The sequence below is a fragment of the Amblyraja radiata genome, chromosome 6 (assembly GCF_010909765.2).
Source record: "Amblyraja radiata isolate CabotCenter1 chromosome 6, sAmbRad1.1.pri, whole genome shotgun sequence".
Lineage (NCBI taxonomy): Eukaryota > Metazoa > Chordata > Chondrichthyes > Rajiformes > Rajidae > Amblyraja > Amblyraja radiata.
In genome coordinates, this window is record NC_045961.1 from 77,261,400 (window position 1) to 77,285,630 (window position 24,231).

General features: G+C 44.0%; 1 protein-coding gene across 5 annotated transcripts in view; it reads left to right on the forward strand.

Annotated features, from left to right (window-relative positions):
• Positions 1-24,231, forward strand: part of dach1 (dachshund family transcription factor 1) — a 552,234-nt gene that overhangs the window by 258,566 nt on the left and 269,437 nt on the right. For 3 of the 5 annotated variants that reach the window (XM_033023029.1, XM_033023033.1, XM_033023030.1), the window contains exon 3: positions 3,908-4,066. In XM_033023029.1, coding sequence (XP_032878920.1) covers positions 3,908-4,066 — 159 coding nt within the window. The remainder of the gene's footprint in view (positions 1-3,907; positions 4,067-24,231) is intronic. The other 2 variants (XM_033023032.1, XM_033023034.1) reach the window with 1 other exon arrangement.

Genomic DNA, 24,231 nt, shown 5'->3' on the forward strand with positions numbered 1-24,231 from the left:
AGCACGTTTTATTTATTGTTTAAACACAGTAATACCGTCCGTTTGCCTATGTAACGCACACAAGCTCCCACGCTCAAAACACCAGATAATCTGTAAACTGTTTTAACCGAAGATGGACACAAAATGCTGAAGTGACTCAGTGCGACAGGCAGCATCTCTGGAGGGAAGGAATGGGTGGCGTTTCGGGTCGAGACCTTTCAGACTCAGTCTTCAGGTCTGAAGAATGGTAATGAGAAACCCCAGTGGACCAAACACAGGTGGTCTTCATAGCAATGACCTAATCTGTGTTTGTTTTTTCTGATATGGGAAGAGAGTGCATTATTTGATTTCCAGCATCACTCGTTTTTAAGTGACAAGGTCGTTACCTGTTATTGAGACTCAATGAGTCTAAAACGCTTGCAATTGATAGAACAGGCTTGAAGGGCTGAATGGTTACATGTCCTGTGTTCCATATGCATGCTACCTTTCAGCCCATGATGCAGAAGATATGTTTATTGAATTACCATCTCTGCTTAGCTGCTGCCTCTGGACAGGCCCAGTATATCTGGAGAGGACACAGAGACACAATGATTTTGCTGAGTTGTCAGTGAATTATTTGATTGTATTGCGTCTAACTCTTAAATGCTGCTGAAATTCAGCATACTAATGTAATTCCTTGATCGAAGTACAGGAATTGACATTCATAAGAAGAAACAAAATCAATGCCATGCGCCGTGTCAATTTCAGAAAATCCTGCCAGTGGCAGGCTCAATTTGTTTATGACCTCTGTGTGTTGCTGGTTTCCATATTTATCTGTTAAAATGCAAACAAGGTTTTACATGATGAGACCCTTCTTTTCAAATGGAAAATCAGCTTCACACCATCTGCCTATCAGATGTTTAGAAACCAGGACTGCGTATTAATGCCACATGTTTGCCAGGTCCCATCCCCCCCCCCCCCCCAAAATGCACTTCCCCACCTCATCCAATAGCTGCGAGATTCAGATTGCTCAGACCAAGCCCTGAATCATGTTGTTGCAATGTGTGCAAAGGTTGCCAGATAAGATATATATATAAAACTGCCCACATCTCTGAATAAACAGTGTGCAGAATGCCAGACGTTAAACGGTTCCTTACATATATTTCTAAACTTCTGTGAGATGACAGTTGATAAGGGAAGTCTTCTCCCTCTGTTTTATAACCTTGATACCGTTTGTTTATATTCTGTCATGAGATCGTGCTTGCCATTGACCATGTCAGTCAGCCCTGTTTGCTCCTGAACTGAGGAATCAGTTAAGGGCAATCACACTGTGAGTCTGGAGTCACATATAGTTCGGCTGAGTAAGATTTTCTCCCCTTAAGGGCACTAAGGCACCAGATGAACATTTACAACAAGCGCTATGTTATGGGTGCTGTTATTGAAGCCGGCTTTGTATTTCAGATTTATTTAATCATTTGATGCTTTTTTGTTGATTCTCCAGCTGCCGGGGTGGGATTTGAACTGATATCTTTGGATCAGGTGTCTAGACCTCTGATGCCAGTCAGTAACTTATCCACTGTTGTATTGTGCTTTAAATTAATCTCTCCCTGGTAAATTGCACAGCCTGACATGCACAAAAGGATCAAAACTACCCTGTTAAAAACAGAGTAATTTGGAACTATGTTTATATTGTTTTTCTCTACATTTTATTTTAAATTCTGCCCCAACTATAACTATTCAGAAATTATAGTTCACCACAAATCCAATATCACAATTTACATCACTATCATATGTTCCTTGGCAAACAGGATAAAATATGGTTAAGCTGGCTAGCTTTAATGTGCAATGAAATGTTTCTTGAATTTTATTTTCACACAATTTTCTGTGCTTGGATGGTCCTATCATAGAGGGCTATAGAAGTGGAACAAACATCCATTAGCATAGCATATCTAAGACACCAAAAGAATGTCCCAAGTTGATTCGCAGGAAGATAATCAAACAAAACATATTGGGAAATATAAAGCATATGTTGAAGGGTTAGTACATAGAGCACAGACCATTGAACAGCATAGCATAAGAACATACCTTTCAGCTCACAATATATTTGCCAAACATGACGCCAACTCTTATCTGCCTGCACATAATCCATATCCCTTCATTCCCTGCATATCCATATGCCTATGTAAAAGTCTTTTAAATGCCACTATTGTATCTATCTCAACCACTACCTGTGGCGGTGTGTTCTAAGAACTCACAACCCTTTGTGTAATAAAATGCCTGCATATTTCCTTTAAATGTTGCCCCTCTCACCTTAAAGCTGTGCTCTGCAGTATTTGATTTTCCATCCTGGGAAAAAGGTTCTGACTGTCAACTCCATCTATGCCTCTCATAATTTTATATATATCTATCAGGTCAGGTTAGCTTTTCTGGAGTACCTTGGACAAGAAAAGAGGGTTAGAGAGGTGGAGAGGAACAGGTTGGGAATTCCAGAACTTAAAATCTAGACATTTGAAGGCATAGTTACCTGTTGTGAAAAAGTAGGACATCAAATGTAGAGGAGTGCAGATATCCTGCAGGGTTATAGAGCAGAAGAACATAGTTGAGATAGGGTGGAATGAGACTGAGGAGAGATTTGCAGATTTTATATGGAGGTTCAAATTGCATAATGATCTGCGTTGGAATGGTCAGACTCATCATGCAACGGTGAAAGCAACAGGTGTCCTAAAGTTTCTGAGGCGCAACTTTCATCATTGTTCAACTTCTGTCAAGGAGAAGCTATACTTCACCCTCGTTAGACCTCATTTGGACTACGCAGCATGGGACCCATACACAAATAAAAACATTTCTTCCATCGAACGTGTCCAAAGACAGGCAGCTCGATTTGTTACTAACACCTATGAGAGAGAAGTGAGTGTCACCAAACTTCTGAATTCTCTGGGGTGGAACCCTCTCCAAGAGAAATGTGAAGCTCATTGTTTGACCTGTTTTTACAAAATGTTACATCGGTCAGCTCGAATGGTCAGCTCGACATAGACTACAAGACTTACACCAAACCCAAACCAATTAGGAGCAGACGAGGGCATTCGATCCAATTTGTGATCCCAGCTACAAAGACAGATGTGTACAGCAATTCGTTCTTCTCCCGCACAATTAAAGCATGGAATAATCTCCACCCAACTATAGTTACCCAACCAGATGCAATTAAATTTAAAGTAGCTCTTTCTTCCCAATAATCCTTTCTGGCTTAAGCCCTCCCTTCACCACCTCCAGTTTAAATTCCATTTGGAATATTTTGGAGGACCAAGAAACCAAGAACCAAGAACTGGGGGCCAGTGTAGTCATACAGCAATGGTTGAACAGGACTGGCAGTGAATAATGCAGCAGAATTTTGGATGAGCTCAAGCTCACAGAGAATAGAACTAGTTAAAATTGTTAGGAGTGTAAAGGGCCTGTCCCACCAGCATGCGACTGCATGCGGTGAGCGCGACCAAACGTGGTGTCTTGAGGCGTACGGCCAAGCGGGGCCGGTCCCACTTCCAACCGCGGAGCCGTCTGGGATGTGCGGGGCTGGTCCCGACATCATGCTAGAGTAATTTGGAACTATGTTATATTGTTTATTTGCCGGCCTTCTGCTCACCAATCAAAATGATTGGGCCTGTGATCTTGCATATTTCCCCAGCCTCAACCTGTGTGATCTCTGAAACTGTAGCTCCTTGCTGGGGAAAACCAATTGTAAATAGAGCTCCTAATCTGCACATCCAGCGGCAGACTGATTTATGGTTGAATATGCTCCACAGGTTAATGGAAAAGGAAGATATTTAAAAGTGAATTGATCTGCCAGGTGCTCAGTTCAAGTGGGCATTTTGCTTATAATTCACCCTCATTGACTAAATGTTGAAGAGTCCGTCCCGTCTCACTCTCCTGCTTTGTCTTGTCTTCTCTCTGCCAGGTCTTGCAGCGGCGGCCGCAGCAGCAGCAGCAACCAATGCAGCCATCGCCGAGGCCATGAAGGCAAAGAAGATCAAACTAGAAGCCATGAACAGCTTCCACGGTAACAATAACCAGCATGGCAATGAGTCTGAAAATGGTGACGTGAACTCTAGTATCGGTGAGTTCCCCCAAGGCGATTAAGCTCTGAATTAGAATTCCCATATTTATTAATGTCAGAAAAGAGACGATCAATCTCATTGACATATTAGTTAACATAAACAATGCTGGACTTGTCACATTTATATTGAACGAAGGGGCCTAAAATTCCATGAAACACCATGCGAGTGTATTGACTTCCTGGTGTAATAACATAGCTCATTCCAGACAGAAAAGCCATAAGTCAGCAAATTATCTGCATTGAAACCATCTCTAACTGGATGAAAAGTGACATTAAAAGTGCACCAAGACCCAAAGGCACTATTTTTGATAATGTTCAGTGATTCTTTTCAAGAATTTGAGCTGAGGAATGCCTGAGTGTCAGATTTCAGCAGGTTGAAGAGGACGGTAACTTTGGGAGTGCACTAATGCTGAAATCCAAAAGTTACTGTCAGCATTTCCCAGTTCCTCCACAGGGTGTGCTGTTTCTCACCCTTCTACAGAGTGAATCAATAAAAGAAAATGAAATTGTCATCTTGTTGCAGGAGCCTTTACTGAGATTTCAACAGTGTCCAATACTATAATTATTATTGAAGATTCGCTTTGAGAAAAATTAAACGTGCGTGGACTGCAATCTATAAAAATATTCCAAACTTCTGTGCTTTTCAAATAATAGTTAAAAATAGGTTTTGCTTTACCTTACTCATACAGAATGTTCATATCCCCATTTCGTACTGTTTAAAATATTTAAAAATCTGGATTTTACTTGCTGTATGAATGCTTCAATTGTCTGTTTAGCATACCCGATGACTTACTGCAGTGGGCATGAGAAATCCACTGAGATTGATGCACAATAGGTTTCAGCACTGACAGAGGGGATTCCCATGCCAGGTCTTTGTGTGGTGTTTTTCAGAGGTCAGCAGCAAGCCTAGTTACCTCTGGGTTGACTGCAAAATCTGGGATATAAATTGCATAATTGTACTGTTAAATGCTTGTCTTTTACAAAAGAAACAAAATGGCCTATTTAAAAGACATAAGTTTGACCACTATTTTTTTTTAAATTACTGTGCATAATGTGCCTAAATATTGTGGTTTCATGTCTTTAATTTGACACCATTATTCCTTCCTTTAGTTTCTGCCTGTCATACACATGGCTGTTTGGGAAGTTGAGGTGTAAGTTTCTGTCATCTAGATTGGTGTACTAACCAGTCTTGTTTTCACTTCATGACTGTGTATCTTTAATGTTTAAAGGGAAATTGCTATGATATGTAGAATACATTCATTATTAAACGTATACTGTTAAGATTTTAATTTCTGGTATTACGGATGCAAAGGTCACTGCTTCAATAACCATTCCATCTTTCCCTCCCCCTTATTCCATCCAGTTTTAGTCTTCCAGCTTGACATTGAAGGTTAGAGACTCAGGATCCAAAACATTTATTGTTGTTAACCATGTTGTTAAAAGAAATGTGGTGTAACTAATTCTGGTTGTTTCATTGACTGCTATCAACAATTGGCATTGATAGTAAGGACATTTTTAATGGCCCGGTGAATAATTTCACAGTCATAAAAACATTTAATCCCGAACAGTTATAGGAGCAAAGTGAGATTTTTTCTTTTACAGCTTTCTTTACAAGTTATTTTCTGGTCTCATGCTCTCATGTTACTGATTTGACCGGGTGACTGGCTCCTGATGGGAACCTCATCCAAACAACCATTAGGGTATGAGTGAGATATTTGTCCACTTAAGCCTGAACACAATTTAACCCATACTTGCTTGCTTCATTTGGCATTGGAAGTGGGAATTGTGATGGATTTCCTGCTTGCCTTATCTGTGCACTAAAGTTAATCCTGGTGTAATTTATTGTATAAAACTCAGGACATATCAGTGGTCAGAACTGCAATGTTGATGAATGAAGTTGTTGAGCCTTTGGGCTTGCTGTTTTAAATAGGATAAGTGAGAATGGACAAGGCTCTGCATAGTTGACGAACATATTGTGGAGAGAGGTGGCACAGGGTTCTCTGTATGAGGGAAATATAAACCAATGCTTACCAATTCAATGTTCTGCAGATACAGAAAATCCCTGGTGACTGGCAAATGTGATGTAATTGAATTGGATGAGCAACCAACCAGAGTAAAATATATTCACAGATAGAATAACATGGAGTAAAAGAATACTTAACTTTTTAAAATGCGGATGCTGTTTTGCAAAGAAAAACAAAGTGCTGGAGTAACTCAGTGGGTCAGGCAGCATCTTTGTAAAATATGGATGCGAGACGTTTCGGGTTGGGACCCTTCTTTAATAAAATTTGTTTTGCATATTCATCAGAGTGAGTTACAACTAATGTACTTAAATTTAGAGTTTTGGTGAGATTGTTGTGAATTATTGCACAACTAAAAGCTATATCATCAGCATACGATTTTCAAGGTAATTTATATGGTTTGTTAATCGTTTCAATTCAGGTTAGTTCAAGAAAAATTTTTTGGACTTCAGTGGCTGCAGTCTCGCATGCAAAAGAACAATAAATGAGTCACAGGAACGATGGGATTTCCAAGTAAAACCACATGCACACGGAAATCTTAAATCTGTTCATGTTTTCATGGAGTAATGACAATAAACATTGTTGGTTTTTGCCATGAGTGCCATGGTAAATTTGGCCAGTATAACCACATTGTCAATTTAAGGAGACATTTACTGCTTTAGAAGTTCCTGCAAAGTGTTGTGTCCATATCAGGTAATGGTGTGGCATCAGCCTTCCAGTTTCTGTCCGGAAGATTTAGAGCCAGACGATGAAAAAATTGTTTTATTTGAAATGCAAACTCCATTCTTCACTTCCAGAGCAGTGATGATTGTCACTTCTAACAATCTGATTTCAGTTTTCATAATGGCAAAACCTCATGTTGATTTACTTTGGATTCAGATAAACATTAATAAAGCTATACAATGTACATACCCTGAATTAATCTGCATTTCAGATTTAAAATTACAGTGAAAGTCACAGTACTGATATGTCTTTAACTGTACGTCTCAGTATGGGTAGTAAAGAGTTTTGTTGGAGGAACTCAGAGTCGAGCAACATCTGTTGGTGAAAAGTAATGATCCATAATTCTGGTCGAAACCTTGCATCACAACTTCTTGGTCAGTTCTGATGCAAGGTTTTGACTAAAAATATTGACCATTCCTTTCCACATGCAGATGCTGCTTGACCCTCTGGGTTTCTGCAACAGATTGTTTGTTGGTCCAGATTCCACCATCTGCAGTCTCTTATGTCTCCATATAGGTGGAGGTGAGTGATACAGCTTACTCGGAATATGTAACAGGGTTTGGTTCAGCAAGATTAGATTTATAGGACTGGTGAGGCACTTCTGAAATGGACTGAAGTTTGGCTGAAGCAGAAATAATGAAAAATGACAGTCTCTGTGCAACAAAATAGATGTCCAAATGATAGGAAAGGTACAGAAAAGGCTGGTCAGGTTGACAGGTGGGATTAGGTGTAAAACATTGCAATGGCTGAAAATGTTTACATCAGAGAGAAGAAATCTTATGGAAATGGCCGAGATCATAAACGGAATGTTAGAAATAACACAGTGCCAAATCCCATGATTAAAATGCATGACTTCAAAGTTGGACATGTGGAGGGGAAAATCAAGTTTTGATTTAATTATTTATGAATGATGTTGAGTGGTGATCAGCCACAGCATGGATGTGCTTTTGAAGCTAAAATGACTCTTGCCCCAGTCAATTGGGAGTTAATCTAACAAGAAATTTAATGGTTCCTACAAATCAAATGATGGAGATGTGCAGAACTTCTTAATTATTGTTTCTATGGATCCCATTAGATAGAGTCATAGAGTGATACAGTGTGGAAACTGGCCCTTCAGCCCAACTTGCCCACTTCGGCCAACATGTCCCATCTACACTGGTACCACCTGCCTGTGTTGGGCCCATATCCCTCTGAACCTGTCTTATCCATGTAGCTATCCAAAGGTGTCTTAAACATTGCAGTAGAACATGCCTCGACCACCTCCTCTGGCACCTCGTTCCATGCACCGACCACCCTTTGGGTGAAAAGAATTACCCCTCAGGTTCCTATTAAATCATTCCCCCCTCACCATAAACCTATGTTCTCTGGTTCTTGATCCCTACTCTGAGCAAGAGACTCTGTGCATCTACCTGATCTATTCCTCTCATAAGACTCAGATATAGAGATTGAATCTCTATTAATTGGGATAGTTTATAGCAGAATCTACACCTTACAATCAATGACCAAGAATCATGGATTGAGAATCAAATTGTTCCTATCTAATATTATGAACATGGGACATATGCATTGGAACAGGATTAATTTGATGTTTCCGCCAGAAAACTGAGATGGAAATGATGGGATGAATGACATCCTCAGTATTGTATAATTCACAGACCATGTATTGCAAATTCTGTAAAATAAGTCAGTCCACCTTCTTGATTTCGATGGACCACTTGTCCATGACGACATTACACAGAAAATCTGGTGCATGCCATTCAAGATTTGTCAATGATATACAGAGGTCAGCATAGGTTTTGCTGTGCCCTCGCTGCAGTCGTGTCTCAGCTGAGAGTAAAAAGTCAACTGATTCCTCATCTTCTCATTATTTTTTTCCAAAATAAGATCAGCCTCTTCTGAATAGGACATGGCTGTCATTGCCATCTGCCAGGAACAGGGAGAAGTCAGGATATTGCCACCATGTGGAAAACCTGTCACTGGGACAGTCTGATCAGCTAGATTACTTTGTCCATAATTGCTTGAAGGCTACTTCATGATTCACCAGCTGGAAATGTAATTTGAGACACTGTGTGATATCAACAAATGAACTTGAAAGATTTTTTTTCCTCTTTGCATTGTTAATTAACTTGTTTTAAGCAAATTTTGCAAATAGTTTTACCAAATATTTTTAAACTGCATTTTACACGAGCTCGTGATTGAGTTTGTCATAAATGTTTATGCACTGTGATATGGAGGTGGGGTGGGATGTAGTCAGATGACATTAATTTGAACTCCGATGAAAATGTAAAACGTTGCTTATACATGACGTTAATCCTAGTAATCAGGCCGGGTACAAAACCAACTGACCAGAACATGTGTGCATGCATACAAACATATGAATTAGAAGCTTGAATAATTCACTTTGCCCTTTAAGCTGACTCTACCGTATAGTAAAATTGGACCTGACCTGGTTATGACCTCAACTTTGTACAGTCAACAAATTTTGCAATCATACCTTCTACTCCTTCATCCGAATCATTGTACAAAGTTGAGGCTCCAGCACCAAATTGTGTGGCCCATAAAATTGTACCTGACCTGGTTATGACCTCAACTTTGTATAGTCAACAAATTTAGCAATCATGCCTTCAACTGTTTCATCCAAGTAATTGTACAAAGTTGAGGCTCCAGCACCAAATCTTGTGGCACATTATCTGGTACATCTTGCCAACCGGAAGAAATCAAGGATGAACATGAGGATTCACTCCCTGCTAAAGTTCAGACCTGAGGCTTTCAAGAAATATGATCCTGCGGTGTATAAGAAGGCCAAGTAGAATTTCTGCAAGGCTATCAGAGATGCCAAGGGAGACGTGCAAAAGAGGCTTAATTCAACAAAGCAAATGCCAATAACTGTGGCAGCAGGGCCTAAACACCTCATAGGTTACATGCTGCAATCACGGGGCGGTCTCTGGCAACAATGCATTTCTGCAGGATGAGTTTGTTTGTTGCCTTCTACTCTATTTTAAACAGGCAATCAAAATTCTATACAGGTGCAAGCCTCCCATCCCCCTCTGGCTTGAATCTCGTGTCAAATCGACTTACACATGGGTGAACTGTTGGAGAGTGCCTGGCCTGGATGGAGTCCCTGTATGTACAAATCATGTACCAATCAACTGGCCACAGACTTCACTAACATCTTCAACCTCTCACTTCAACAGCCTACAGTCCCCATCTGCTTCCAGTCCCCAAGAAATGTAATCTGTCACAATGACAGATTTGCCCGGTAGCACTAACATCAAACATAATGAAGTGCCTTGAACAATTGGTAATGGTCCACAAATGCACCAGTCCTTTGGATAAACTAGACGCCTTGCAAATTGCACGCAGCGAAGTTTGGTCTATGGAAAATACCCCATCTCTCATACGTTACATTAAGCTCTGGCTCATGTTGACAATAAGACTACCTATGTCAGGATGTTATTAATTGAATACGGCAACAACGTAATACCAAATAAACTCATCTCTACACATAGTTCAACTCCATCCTATCCCCCCTCCCCCCAGTCCAATCCCTCCCTACCTCTGTCCAAGACACCTCACATGCTCTTTGTTAATTTCATTGCACTTAGCTGCATATGACAATAAACCAATCTGAATCTGTGTAGCCTCTTGAAATGAAATACAGCATTAATGAGATTCAGTGACGGAAAGGGATCTCATACTTTCATTTTTTTGTGGGACCCCACATTTTATTGATTTACCTGGGTATTAACAAGGATTAAAACCCTTCTTAAAAATGTGGATTTTTTTTTTTTTTTGTTGGATGTTGTATTGACTTTACATCACCGTGCCATAATGAGGACAATGAATCTATTCTGTTGCTTAATGCCAGGATTAATGCAGTCGCATAGCTTCAAAATAACCTGGACCCTGTAACAAATATGAAGTTAAAGAGATTCAGAATTCCCTGGACTGTTGTGGGTGAATGTTTCTGTCAGACTTCAGCTTCAGAATATAGTAGCTCCCTTCACCATTGTACAGAATGTTTGCAGGAGGAATAAAGGGGATCGATCAGACCACAATTTACAGTATCGGATGGAGCATCCCCCGTCTCTGTCTCCGTCTGCACTGAGGCCTAATGGCGGAGCTGGCAGCCTCGGGGCTGGTACGGCGATCCGACACCGGCCCAACTCGGAGCTGTGGTGGCGTTCTGGCAGCAGCCCGACACGGAGCTGTGGCGGCGTTCCGGCAGTGGCCAGACGGAGCTGTGGCGGCGTTCTGGCGTTCCGCAGCGGCCCGACTTGGAGCTGCAGCGGCGTTCTGGCGTTCCGGCGGCGGACCCGACTTCAGAGGTTTGGCCGCAGGCCCAGTGGACGGTAGCGTCGGGAGCTCGCAGGTCACAGGTTGGTGATCTGTTTTTTCGGAGCTCCCACAACAATAGCTGCGTCCGCTGGACTGGAGGGCGGCAGCTTCGGCAGCTTCGACCGCCCCGGGCCGCGGAGTCTGAACGGGCCCGTTCGCGGAGCACGGTTGAGTCGCGGGAATTACTTACCATCGCCCGGTGGGATCACAACATCGGAGGCCTGGATCGCCTAAGTGCAGAGGGAGAACAAGGAGGGAAGAGACGAAGACTTTAAGACTTTTGCCTTCCTTCACAGTGAGGAGGTGCCTGGTGAACTCATTGTGGTGGATGTCAAATTTGTGTTTATTGTGTGTTTTTGTTATTTTTATTATATGTATGACTGCAAGGCAACAAAATTTTGTTCAGAGCAAAAGGTCTGAATGACAATAAAGGATACTTTGATTAGTCTATTGTCCTTCACTCTTCTTCAGTCTACCGATAACCTGCCATTCCTCTTGCCTCTCCCCTTCTACTCTTTACTGATGTTCTTCTCTCCCCATCCTCAGTTCTGATGAAGGGTCTTGACCTGGAAGGTGAACAATCCCCTCCCCACTGATACTGCCTGACCTGCTGAGTTCCTCCATCAGTTTGTTCATTCCTCTGGTTTCCAGTATTTGCAGTCTCTTTGGTGGTTGATATGTTTACAATCAACAGCATTTTAAAATAGTCATTGTTTAACCTCTGCCCCACCTCTTTCAACACTCCCATCTCCCCATCCTTCCACTCTGGTTCAAAGACAACCCAAGAGCATTGTTACAATGTCTCACACGGCTTGACTGAATGCCTGAAGGATTTGTGACACAAGCTCCCCCCCCCCCCATCTCCATTATGCTAGTGTGGTTGAAAAACAAAAATCTGTAAATGCTGGAAACCTGAAATAATAAAGAACTGAGAATTCTGGAAGTACTTATACAGATCAGGCAGCACTATAGAGAAAGAAAGAGAGTCATTGTTTCAGGTTGACGACATTTGGTTTTGAAGAGGAATCATTGACCTGAAACATGAATTTTGTTTTTCTCTTCACTGATGCTGTCTGACATGGTACTGCCTATTGTAAGTATACTGCCTATTGTGAAGTTAACCTACCCACTTACAGAACATTTCCCTCTTACGAACAACATGTACAATTGTGAGCATGTGTGATAGAATGTGAGGCAACAATCAAAAAGCATAGAGGGCTCCACTTTAAAGCAGCAAAACATATAGTTCATTATTAATATCTAAACTACAATTGCCAGAACCTCACTTCAGCGTTAAATTTCTGCCTTGGTCATTCCATGTACTCCTATTTATCCAAGCCAATTGGCATGTAAATGGGGTCTCCTTCAATCATTATCAATGTTAAAGAACCATTTTAAGCCATGGAAGGAAATGGACAAATAACATTTTGGGTCAGGACCCTTCTTCAGACTCCACCACTTTGTTTTTACTCAGGATTTCAGCATCTGCAGTCTCTTGTGTAGGAAGGAACTGCAGATGCTGGTTTAAACGGAAGACAGACACAAAAAGCTGGAGTAACTCAGCGGGACAGGCAGCATCTCTGGATAGAAGGAATATGTGACGTTTCAGATTGAGTGAAGGGTCTTGACCTGTTCCTTCTCTCCAGAGATGCTACCTGTCCCGTTGAGTAACTCCAGTTTTTTGTGTCTGCAGTCTCCTATGTCTCTTTAAAGCATTTTAATCCCGTTTCTGATACTTTCAGGAAATATCAGGCAGGAATGAAGGTGCTGTGAAGGCAGTGACTGGGAGATTAATCTTTCATTCCTGTACGTTCCAGAACAAATATGGATAGTGGGCAGTAATTTTCAATGAGTACTTAACACAGCCCAAGCTCAGCATTCAGCGAGATTTACGGCATCCAGTCTTTACAAAGGTCATTTTACTTAATTCTTGAATTTGTTAAAAAGATCTTCGTTCTACATATTAATAGCTTTTTATCTTACACTTACAGTAACCAATAACTACTTACACACAGAGGGATAATGTTGGACAGACATTCAGATAGGGTTTGATTGTGTTTCCTGTTAACAAGAAAATAATTCTCCAAAACCTGTTGTTTCAATTTGTACTTCATTGACTATGGGTTACCTTTTTAACTCCCATTACAATTTATAGTGGTTTCTTTTAGTTGTAAAATTTCACCTTACTGTGTCCAAAGTCAGATAGATATTGTGTTTCGTCGTGGTTTTCTGTGAGCTTATTGGAATGATGACAACAACTCAGTCAACTTATAAAGACCGAATCATACACTGACATTTTCTTTCAACAAAACTGAACCATTTTCCTTTATTTTGCTTAGTTTGGTTGAATGCTTACTCTTTATTTGATGAGAGTCTGACTGAGACAAAATTATGTAACAGGAACACTTCTGTTAAGATGTTTAGTTTTCTTTTCATAGGGCAAATTGTTATAACATGGGATAGCATGTGGATAATTAACAGCACAATGCAAAATCATATGACCTAAATAGTTTATAATCCATACAAATGGCTTCCCACACTACTTATTTTTTTAGTATGTCTTAAAGTATGTTTTTTGTGTTTCTTTGTGTGTTTTGTGTGGGGGGTGGTGTGGGGGGGTGAGGGGGAAACCGTTTTGGCCGCCTCCTCCATGGAGAGGCGACTTTTTTCCAGGCCGCCTCCCCCGTGGCCTAACAATCAGGATCGGCGCGGCCTTTCCTGGAGACGCGCCCTGGCTTCAGCGGCGGGCGCAGCTTGGACTCTCGCCATGGAGCGGGTGAGCCCTCGCTGGGGCTCGCCAGAGGGGAGCGCTCCGCTTTGCTGGCCCGCGGCAGCCGGCAGCCTGAAGCCGCAGTCTGCAGAGCTCCAGCTGGTGCGGCGTCTACAGCCCGGGATCTCACGTTGGGGACCCGGGGGGAAGAAGAAGCCATCACTGCCGGCCCGCGGACAACTTCTACCGTGGGTCCGGCATGGACTTACCATCACCCCTGGAGGGGAGCTTCGACCGCCGACCCTGCAGTCTGCGGTGCTTCTGGCTGCGGCGCGGCAGGAACTTTAAATCTTTGACCGCCGGCCTGCGGCCTACACCATCCTGAAGCCGCGGTCTCCGGTGGGGAAGAGCCGATCCTGGACTTACCTTGACTTTACTTTGTTCTTTACCATCTGGACGCCCGCAGCAATGGCTGCGGAGGTGGAGGTCCCGACCACGGGGGAAAATGGAGGAGGACTGGCCAATTTCTGTGCCTTCCACCACAGTGATGAATGCTGTGGTGGATGTTTGTGTAACATTTTTATTGTGGTTGTGTGTTCTTTATTATTGTACCGCTGCTGACAAAAAATCTGAATTTCCCTGAGTAGGTATGTTGCAAAGCCTACCTGAAGCGTCGCTGAAAATCTGTCGCTGTGGGTGTGCGCGATTTTGGCGCCATTTAGAGGGGGGCGGGTTTAAAACGCGATTTTCTCTAGGCTGTTCAAATCGAAGATGTTCAGCCTAGTTAATTATTAACGAAAAATCGCTGGAAGACCCCGTCGCAAAAGCTATTATTAGTTTTAAAGGCCTCGTATAATAGTTATAGTAGTTTAAAAATCAATCTCTAAACCCGCGACCGCCAGCAACCGCAGGGTCTCATAAAGCAAATATCTGAAGGTAGGCTGTATATTTTTACATTAAAAAGGGCTTCTAAAGATCCCTTTATACAAAGTTTAATATTGCGAGTAGCTCATTTTAGGCCCATTATATCCCGCAGTATCTTTCTCGGCATTTGGGGGCACAAATCTACCGCAATGTGAACGTTCTAAACCAGCGCATTCACAGGATCCCACTAGAAAGCTGATTTAAATGGGCATTTATTTACAGCAATTGAACACTAAATTCCTTCCATTTTGGTCTATAAATTAATGTAAATGAGATTTAAAAATCATGTTTTATTGTGAATTATTTGTGAATATTATTTGGACATTTAGGCTATTTAAAAATGTTAATCATTTATTAAGAAATGGATAGATGTTTAGATCTAGTAATTGAAGTCTGAAATTAGCTACAATTAGGTAACTAACTAATTATATGCTTTAATTTCAGGTCATCCAAGTAAGATTATTTTATATTTGTTTCAGAATGCTTCAATCTATGATAACTGAAAATTTCATTCAGTTCTCTTGATTTTTAAGAAAGTTATGGGCTTTTGACTGTTCACGATCACAGCTTTTTTGTTATGTCCATAGAAAATCAATAGGGAACAAGATGCTCATTTCCCAGTATGAAAATGGTCATAACTTTTTAAATATTTGAGATATGAAAGTGAATTAGGTGTCAAATTAAACTTATTTTTATGCTTTATCTGATGGGATAAATTGACTTGATTTTTAAAATCTCAAAATTTTGTAACATTGCTACCCTGAGGGGATCAATAAAGTATTTATTATTATTATTATTATTATTATTATTATTATTATTATTATTATTATTATTATTATTATTATTATTATTATTATTATAATTATTATTATTATTATTATTATTATTATTATTTTATCAGTTTAACTAAGTCAAATTAATGAGTGTATTCAATTTTCCAATTTTAATATGTTCGAAAGCAGAATAAACTGCACATTGGAACAGCTAGTAGAGCCAGTCACTTGCGCTCAATCCTGACCTCTGGTGTTCTCTGTGTAGAGTTTGAGCATTCTCCCTGTGACCATGTGGATTTCCTTTTGGTCCTCTTGTTCCCTCCATCCCAAAGTCATGCAGTTTGGTTGATCACTGTAAGTTTTCCAAAGTGTATTGGTGAGAGATTGAAGGAGGTGAATTGATGGGAATGTGGAATGGGATTTGTGTAATTGGTTGAGTTGAGTTCAGTTTATCTGCTACATTGCTATACATGGCCGTCCGAAGGGTGGGGTGCGTTGGGTGCGGTCACACCACCCCTTTCCCAGAATAAAAACAAACCCCGAGAAAAAAGAATTCAGCCCGCGGGATGATTTTGAAAAAAAATATTTGCGACCTGCGCAGTTGGGGGAAGCTGGTGACGTGGTAGCGACGTAAAATGACTCAGTCTCTCCGCATGCGCGCAGTGGGTGGGATTAGACGCCGCCATTTTCAATGCATTGCCTCGACGTCTCGGGCCCAGTTTGAGTGAGTGGGACCGTGAAATATTGCGTTGCGTTGCGGGAGGGAGAAGCAGTTTGTTTTTTTATCGGGGGTGTTCAACTACCCACGAATGGTCCAACCCGACCCGCGGGATGATTTGGGAAAAAAAGGAGTGCCTGCTTCTCCGTGCCCGGGGCTGCGGTGTCTCCCAGCATGGTGCATCGCCTCCATCTGCAGCAGCCATGGAGCGGGTCCGCTGCCGGCGGGCGGTCCGGGTAGACCATTCTCCCGTGGCCGGGCGGGAAGCGGGTAGGACAGACTCTGAACAATGCTGGCAGCGGCCGTGACCCGACACCAGGCGCCGCTTCGGCCGGGTCCATGCCAACTGCGCCCCCCCCACCTCCCCGCAACCGCCGGTCCCCCTCCCCACCGCGGGCCCTCGCTTTGGTCGGCGGAGGCTGTAGTGCGGGGTGACCGAGGGTTGGAGCGAATGTCGGGCCTCGCATAACATCAGTAGCGGCCACTATTTGCCACTCCGGAGGCGAGGCGGTGGCGAAGAGATCCCAACTGCCTCCCCCTTTGGTGGCGGCACTTAGACAGGGACGGCCAAGGCAGCAGGACGTTGATGCCAGTGTTGTCCGAGGAGCCCTGGCCTTCCTTCCTCCCCGCCTTCTCTGCCCCTTCCCCTCTCTCTCTCTCTTGTACGCCTCCCCCCCCTCTTTCTCTTATACGCCTCCCTCCCCCCCCCCCTTATCCTGGGACCCCTCTTCTCACGTCACTTATTCTTTTTCTCCAGAGATGCTGCCTGGCCCGCTGATCCCCATTCCCGCCTCTATTCAGTCCTCACAAACATCCCCTGTGCTCCCCTCCCCATCTACCCCCCCCCCCCTGATCTATTCATCCTGCACTGATCACCCTACCCACCTCACATTGATTCTCCTGCCATCCCCCATCCATCCTACACTGGACCCCCAATTCATCCTGCATTAACCCCCTTTCCCATCGATCCTGCACTGACTCCCCCATCCTGTACTGAACCCCCCATCCATCCTGTACTGATCCCCCCATCCATCCTGTACTGATCCCCCCATCCATCCTGTACTGATCCCCCCATCCATCCTGTACTGATCCCCCCCCCCCATCCAGCCCATACCGATCGTCACTGAAATCCCCCGCGCTTTCCCCTCACAATTTTACCTAATCCAACCGACACGTACTAATTCCCCTGCCTCAATCCATCCATTCCGCACCGTCTGTGGAATTCTCTGCCTCAGATGGCAGTGGAGGCAGGTTATCTGGATGCTTTCAAGAGAGAGCTAGATAGGGCTCTTAAAAATAGCGTAGTCAGGGGATATGGGGAAAAGGCAGGAACGCAGTGCTGATTGGGGATGATCATTATGATCACATTGAATGGCGGTGCTGGCTCATAGGGCCGAATGGCCTACTCCTGCACCTTTTGTCTATTGTCTATTGATTGCCTTCTCAACCCCCTGCCATCTATCCATCCTGCTCTGATTCACCCACCTCCCCCCCCGCCCAACCCCCCACCCGACCCTACTGCGCTGGAAATGTCTTCAGAGCGAACATTGACTATGTTTGATAATGGAATGCAATCAAGTGTGTTTTAATTCCCAATGTTACTATTTGATTTAATCCATAAAGATGGATTCTTGAATTGTGAACACGTGAAACATTAAAACTGCAGTGTTCGATTGTCACAGCTGCCGATGACACGTTATTACGGAATTCATTTTAACAGCAAATCAATGCTTTTAATATGGAGTATCAGTACTGTAGTTATTTATTGAGCAACATTCACAACTATACGTTGGATTTATCCAGGTTTTACTTTTACAGTTGGTCATATACATCATGAATTTGGTCAGGAGATATTCCAATTGTATTTTCCAAAATCCAAGGGCAACAGGGAGTCACCGTGCGTCACAACGCATCACGCCGCATCACAACCCGACCACGACGCCACAACCTCTTTTCAGGCTGACGCAGAAAATGTCACCCAAGTGGGACAGACCTTTCACTCTGCGAAACTTAAGGGCAAGGCTTTCGAAGGCGGCGTCGGTGGCAAACTTCTCCCTGGCCAGGTCCACGATCACCTCGGGCTCGAGTCCGCAGTGCTCGAAGAAACTGTCCAAGCCCGAGCAGGCTCAGGAGAAGCGGCAGCTGATGTCGGAGTGCGAGCGCCGTAATCCACCTTCATCAACCTGCCGCTTGAGCGGCACCTTGGGATGACCTGTTGCTTATTCTCGTGGAACTGCTGGCGTGGTTACTCGTGCACCCTGAGATGCTGCTGGTGTGGTGACTGGTGCTTCCTGGGGTGCTGCTGGTGTGGTTACTTGTTCACCCTGGGGTGTTGCTGGCGAGGCTGCTGTTTCTCCCTGGGGTGCTGCTGGTGTGGTTACTTGTGAACCCTGGAGGGCTGCTGTTGTGGTTACTTGTGCACCCTGCGGTGCTGTACCCTCTGCTAACTCTCTCCTTTCCGACGTTGCTGCTCCCGTTGCCGGCCCCTGCTGCTTGTCGCCCCGGCCGCTAGAGCCGGGCAACAGCCGCAGGACTAGGCGGCCACTGCCCTTGAAAATGCGGGCGCTGCTGATGGCCGCCGCTCCCCGCATGAACTCGCACTTCTGCCGGTACATGACCAGCGACTCGGGCCTGAGTTACCTCTTGGAGCTGGAGCAATGCACAATGTCAGGCGGGAGCACCAGCTGCCCGCTCTGCTGGGGGCCAGGTAAGTCTTTGTGTTGCTGCTGGCCCCGCTGCCTTCCTCAGGGGCAGAGCTGCCCAAACCATTGGGCTCCACTTTGCACCCCCTCGCTGTCTGGCTCTTCAAGTACTTGGCCTTGTTGGCAGCCAGCCTCACCATGGCGCTCTGCCGACCCTGCCTGTCCCCCTCCATTTGACTGCGGAGGTAGCCGGGACCCTTGGTCATGAGCCTTAGTGGCAGAGAGACGCTCACCTCGGGCGACATGCTTTCAGTGGGCGCGATCTCGCTCGGCATCTTACTTTGATCCAGTCAATGTGGACAAACACGTTTTCTCATCCACGAAGAAGCAACGACCAGGACTTCCATGCAATCACCTGTCTGCAGTCACCTTAATCCCCATTCACTATGACTTTGCCCATAACTTGGACAAAATCGTGACTAGGTTTACGCAGTTACATTCTTGGAAAATGGAACTGGAAAACATGAATTCTGTCTAAATGGCAATATATGTAGGCGTGCCACGAGTTTCCGTCGCCTGCAACACTACCCAGGACTTCCATGAGCAATGACAGGCTGTCTGCACTTGCCTTAATGTACATTCACTGTGACTTTGCCCATGACTTGGACAACGTGGTGACTAGATTTGCACTATTACATTCCCGGAAAATGGAACTGGAAAATGTGATTTATGGCTAAATGGCAATATATGCTGGTCTGCCAAGAGTGTTGTCAAAGTCTGTGAGAGGAACCATGCTAATCCCCTCACACTTTGGGAGCCCAAACAGGGCACTGCAAGAAGAGGTAGAAGTCGGGCTGCCTACATCAGTGTACTAGCTGCAGAATGCCACAGGCCTTGGACAGCGTTAACGAACTGAACACTGCCATTAAAGATAAAGTCACACTTCGGGAGACCAAACATGGCACTGCAAGAACCATATAACCATATAACAATTACAGCACGGAAACAGGCCATCTCGACCCTTCTAGTCCGTGCCGAACACGTATTCTCCCCTAGTCCCATATACCTGCGCTCAGACCATAACCCTCCATTCCTTTCCCGTCCATATAACTATCCAATTTATTTTTAAATGATAAAATCGAACCTGCCTCCACCACCTTCCCTGGAAGCTCATTCCACACAGCCAACACTCTCTGAGTAAAGAAGCTCCCCCTCATGTTACCCCTAAACTTCTGTCCCTTAATTCTCAAGTCATGTCCCCTTGTTTGAATCTTCCCTACTCTCAGTGGGAAAAGCTTATCCACGTCAACTCTGTCTATCCCTCTCATCATATTAAAGACCTCTATCAAGTCCCCCCTTAACCTTCTGCGCTCCAAAGAATAAAGCCCTAACTTGTTCAACCTTTCTCTGTAACTTAGTTGCTGAAACCCAGGCAACATTCTAGTAAATCTCCTCTGTACTCTCTCTATTTTGTTGACATCCTTCCTATAATTAGGCGACCAAAATTGTTCCCCATACTCCAGAATTGGCCTCACCAATGCCTTGTGCAATTTTAACATTACACCCCAACTTCTATACTCAATGCTCTGATTTATAAAGGCCAGCACACCAAAAGCTTTCTTTACCACCCTATCTACATGAGATTCCACTTTCAGGGAACTGTGCACAGTTATTCCCAGATCCCTCTGTTCACCTGCATTCTTCAATTCCCTACCATTTACCATGTACGTCCTATTTTGATTTGTCCTGCCAAGATGTAGCACCTCACACTTATCAGCATTAAACTCCATCTGCCATCTTTCAGTCCACTCTTCCAACTGGCATAAATTTCTCTGTAGACTTTGAAAATCTACTTCATTATCCACAACCCCACCTATCTTAGTATCATCTGCATACTTACTAATCCAATTTACCACACCATCATCCAGATCATTGATGTACATGACAAACAACAGTGGACCCAACACAGATCCCTGTGGCACCCCACTAGTCACTGGCCTCCAACCTGACAAACAACCATCCACCATTACTCTCTGGCATCTCCCATTCAGCCACTGTTGAATCCATCTTGCTACTCCACCATTAATACCCAACCATTGAACCTTCTTAACCAACCTTCCATGAGGAACCTTGTCAAAGGCCTTACTGAAGTCCATATATACAACATCCACTGCTTTACCCTCATCAATTTCCCGAGTAACCTCTTCAAAAAATTCAAGAAGATTAGTCAAACATGACCTTCCAGGCACAAATCCATGTTGACTGTTCCTAATCAGACCCTGTTTATCCAGATGCTTATATATATTATCTCTAAGTATCCTTTCCATTAATTTGCCCACCACTGACGTCAAACTAACAGGTCTATAATTACTAGGTTTACTCTTAGACCCCTTTTTAAACAATGGAACAACATGCGCAGCACGCCAATCCTCCAGCACTATTCCCGTTTCTAATGACATTTGAAATATTTCTGTCATAGCCCCTGCTATTTCTACACTAACTTCCCTCAATGTCCTAGGGAATATCCTGTCCGGACCTGGAGACTTATCCACTTTTATATTTCTCAAAAGTGTCAGTACTTCCTCTTCTTTGAATCTCATAGTTTCCATAGCTACTCTGCTTGTTTCCCTTACCTCACATAATTCAATATCGTTCTCCTTGGTGAATACCGAAGAAAAGAAATTGTTCAATATCTCCCCCATCTCTTTTGGCTCTGCAGTTAGCTGTCCACTCTGACTCTCTAATGGACCAATTTTATCCCCTGTTATCCTTTTGCTATTAATATAGCTGTAGAAACCCTTTGGGTTTACTTTCACCTTACTTGCCAAAGCAACCTCATATCTTCTTTTAGCTTTTCTAATTTATTTCTTAAGATTCTTTTTACATTCTTTATACTCCTCAAGCACCTCATTTACTCCATGCTGCCTATAATTATTGTAGATCTCCCTCTTTTTCCGAACCAAGTGTCCAATTTCCCTTGAAAACCATGGCTCTTTCCGATTTTTACTATTTCCTTTCAACTTGGGACATAAAGATTCTGTACTCTTAAAATGTCACCTTTAAATGTACTCCATTTCTCTTCCACATCTTTCCCATAAAACAAAATGTCCCAATTTACTCCTTTTAAATCCTTTCGCATCTCCTCAAAGTTAGCCTTTCTCCAATCAAAAATCACAACCCTAGGTCCGGTTCTGACCCTCTCCATAATTATATTGAAACTAATGGTATTGTGATCACTGGTCCCGAACTGTTCCCCAACGCATACCTCTGCCACCTGACCCGTCTCATTTCCTAACAGGAGGTCCAGCACCGCTCCTTCTCTAGTAGGTACTTCTATGTATTGCTGCAAAAAACTATCCTGCACACATTTTACAAACTCCAACCCATCCAGCCCATTTACAGAATGTGTTTCCCAGTCTATGTGTGGAAAATTGAAATCTCCCACAATCACTACCTTGTGCTTACTACTAATATCTGCAATCTCCTTACATATTTGCTCTTCCAATTCTCGCTCCCCATTTGGCGGTCTATAATACACCCCTATAAGTGTTGCTACCCCTTTCCCATTTCTCAGTTCCACCCAAATAGCCTCCCTAGACGAGCCCTCTAATCTATCCTGCCAAAGCACTGCTGTAATATCTTCCCTGATAAGCAATGCAACACCTCCACCTCTTGCCCCTCCAATTCTATCATACCTGAAGCAACGAAATCCTGGAATATTTAGTTTCCAATCACAGCCCTCCTGCAACCATGTTTCACTGATCGCCACAACATCATACTTCCAGGTGTCAATCCAGGCTCTGAGTTCATCCACCTTTCTTACAATGCTCCTAGCATTAAAATATACACATTTAAGAAACCCGCCCTCTCTTATTCTCTATTTATTGTCTTTTTCTTCTCTCTCCCCTACATTTTGGGTCAGAGTGCTACCATTCTCTGCCTCCTGCCTCACACACTGACTGCTAGCTTTCCCAATTTGAGTCCCTCCCCCCAACCATACTAGTTTAAAATCTCCCCAGTAGCCTTTGCAAATCTCCCCGCCAGGATATTGGTCCCCCTCGAGTTCAAGTGCAACCCGTCCTTTCTGTACAAGTCACACCTTCCCCAAAAGAGGTCCCAATGATCCAGAAACTTGAATCCATACCCACTGCACCGGTCCCTCATCCACTCATTTATCCTCCACCTCGCTCCATTCCTACTCTCACTGTCGCGTGGCACAGGCAGTAATCCTGAGATTGTTACCTTTGCAGTCCTTCTCCTTAACTCTCTACCTAACTCCCTAAATTCTTCTTTCAGGACCTCTTCTCTTTTTTTACCTATGTCGTTGGTACCTATATGTACCACAACCTCAGGCTCCTCTCCCTCCCATTTCAGGATTTCTTGGACACGTTCAGACACATCCCTGACCCTGGCACCAGGGAGGCAAACTACCATCCGGGTCTCCTGTCTGCGTCCACCGAATCGCCTATCCGACCCCCTGACTATAGAGTCCCCTATTACAATTGCCCTCCTCTTCTTTTCCTTACCCTTCTGAGCAACAAGACCTGTCTTTATGCCAGAGGCCCAGCCGCTGTTGCTGCCCCCAGGTAGGCTGTCTCCCCCACCTTTACTCAAACATGAGCACTTATTTTCAAGGTGTACAGCCACCGGGGTACTCACCAGTCCCTGCCTCTGCCCGTTGCCCTTCCTAACTGTGACCCAGTTTTCTGTCTCCCGTGGTCTTGGAGTGACCACCTCCCTGTAACTCCTATCTATGACCTCCTCACTCTCCCTGAGCAGACAGAGGTCATCAAGTTGCTGTTCCAGGTTCCTAACACGGTCCCTTAGGAGCCCCATCTCGACGCACCTGGCACAGATGTGGACGTCTGGAGGACACTCAGACTCCATGACCTCCCACATCTGACATCCAGAACAGTAAACTGCCCTGGCCCTCATTCTCCCCCTTATCCCAATACAATAAAGCCTTACCCGGGATACAAGCCAATCAGCTGCTTCCTCTAGTCCGTTTGACCAATCAGAGGCTTCCACCAGACTCCTTCTCTGGAAGTGAGATCTGCAAATGGAACGTTGCAGATTTTGGTCGCTCCTCCATCTGTCACGGCTCCTGGGCCTCTGTTGAGACAAGCCCCGCGATGGGTTTTTATCTCACCACACGAAGGTCGCTCCTCCCTCTGTCACGGCTCCTGGGGCTCTGTTGAGACAAGCCCCGCGATGGGTTTTTATCTCACCACACGAAGGTCGCTCCTCCCTCTGTCACGGCTCCTGGGCCTCTGTTGAGACAAGCCCCGCGATGGGTTTTTATCTCACCACACGAAG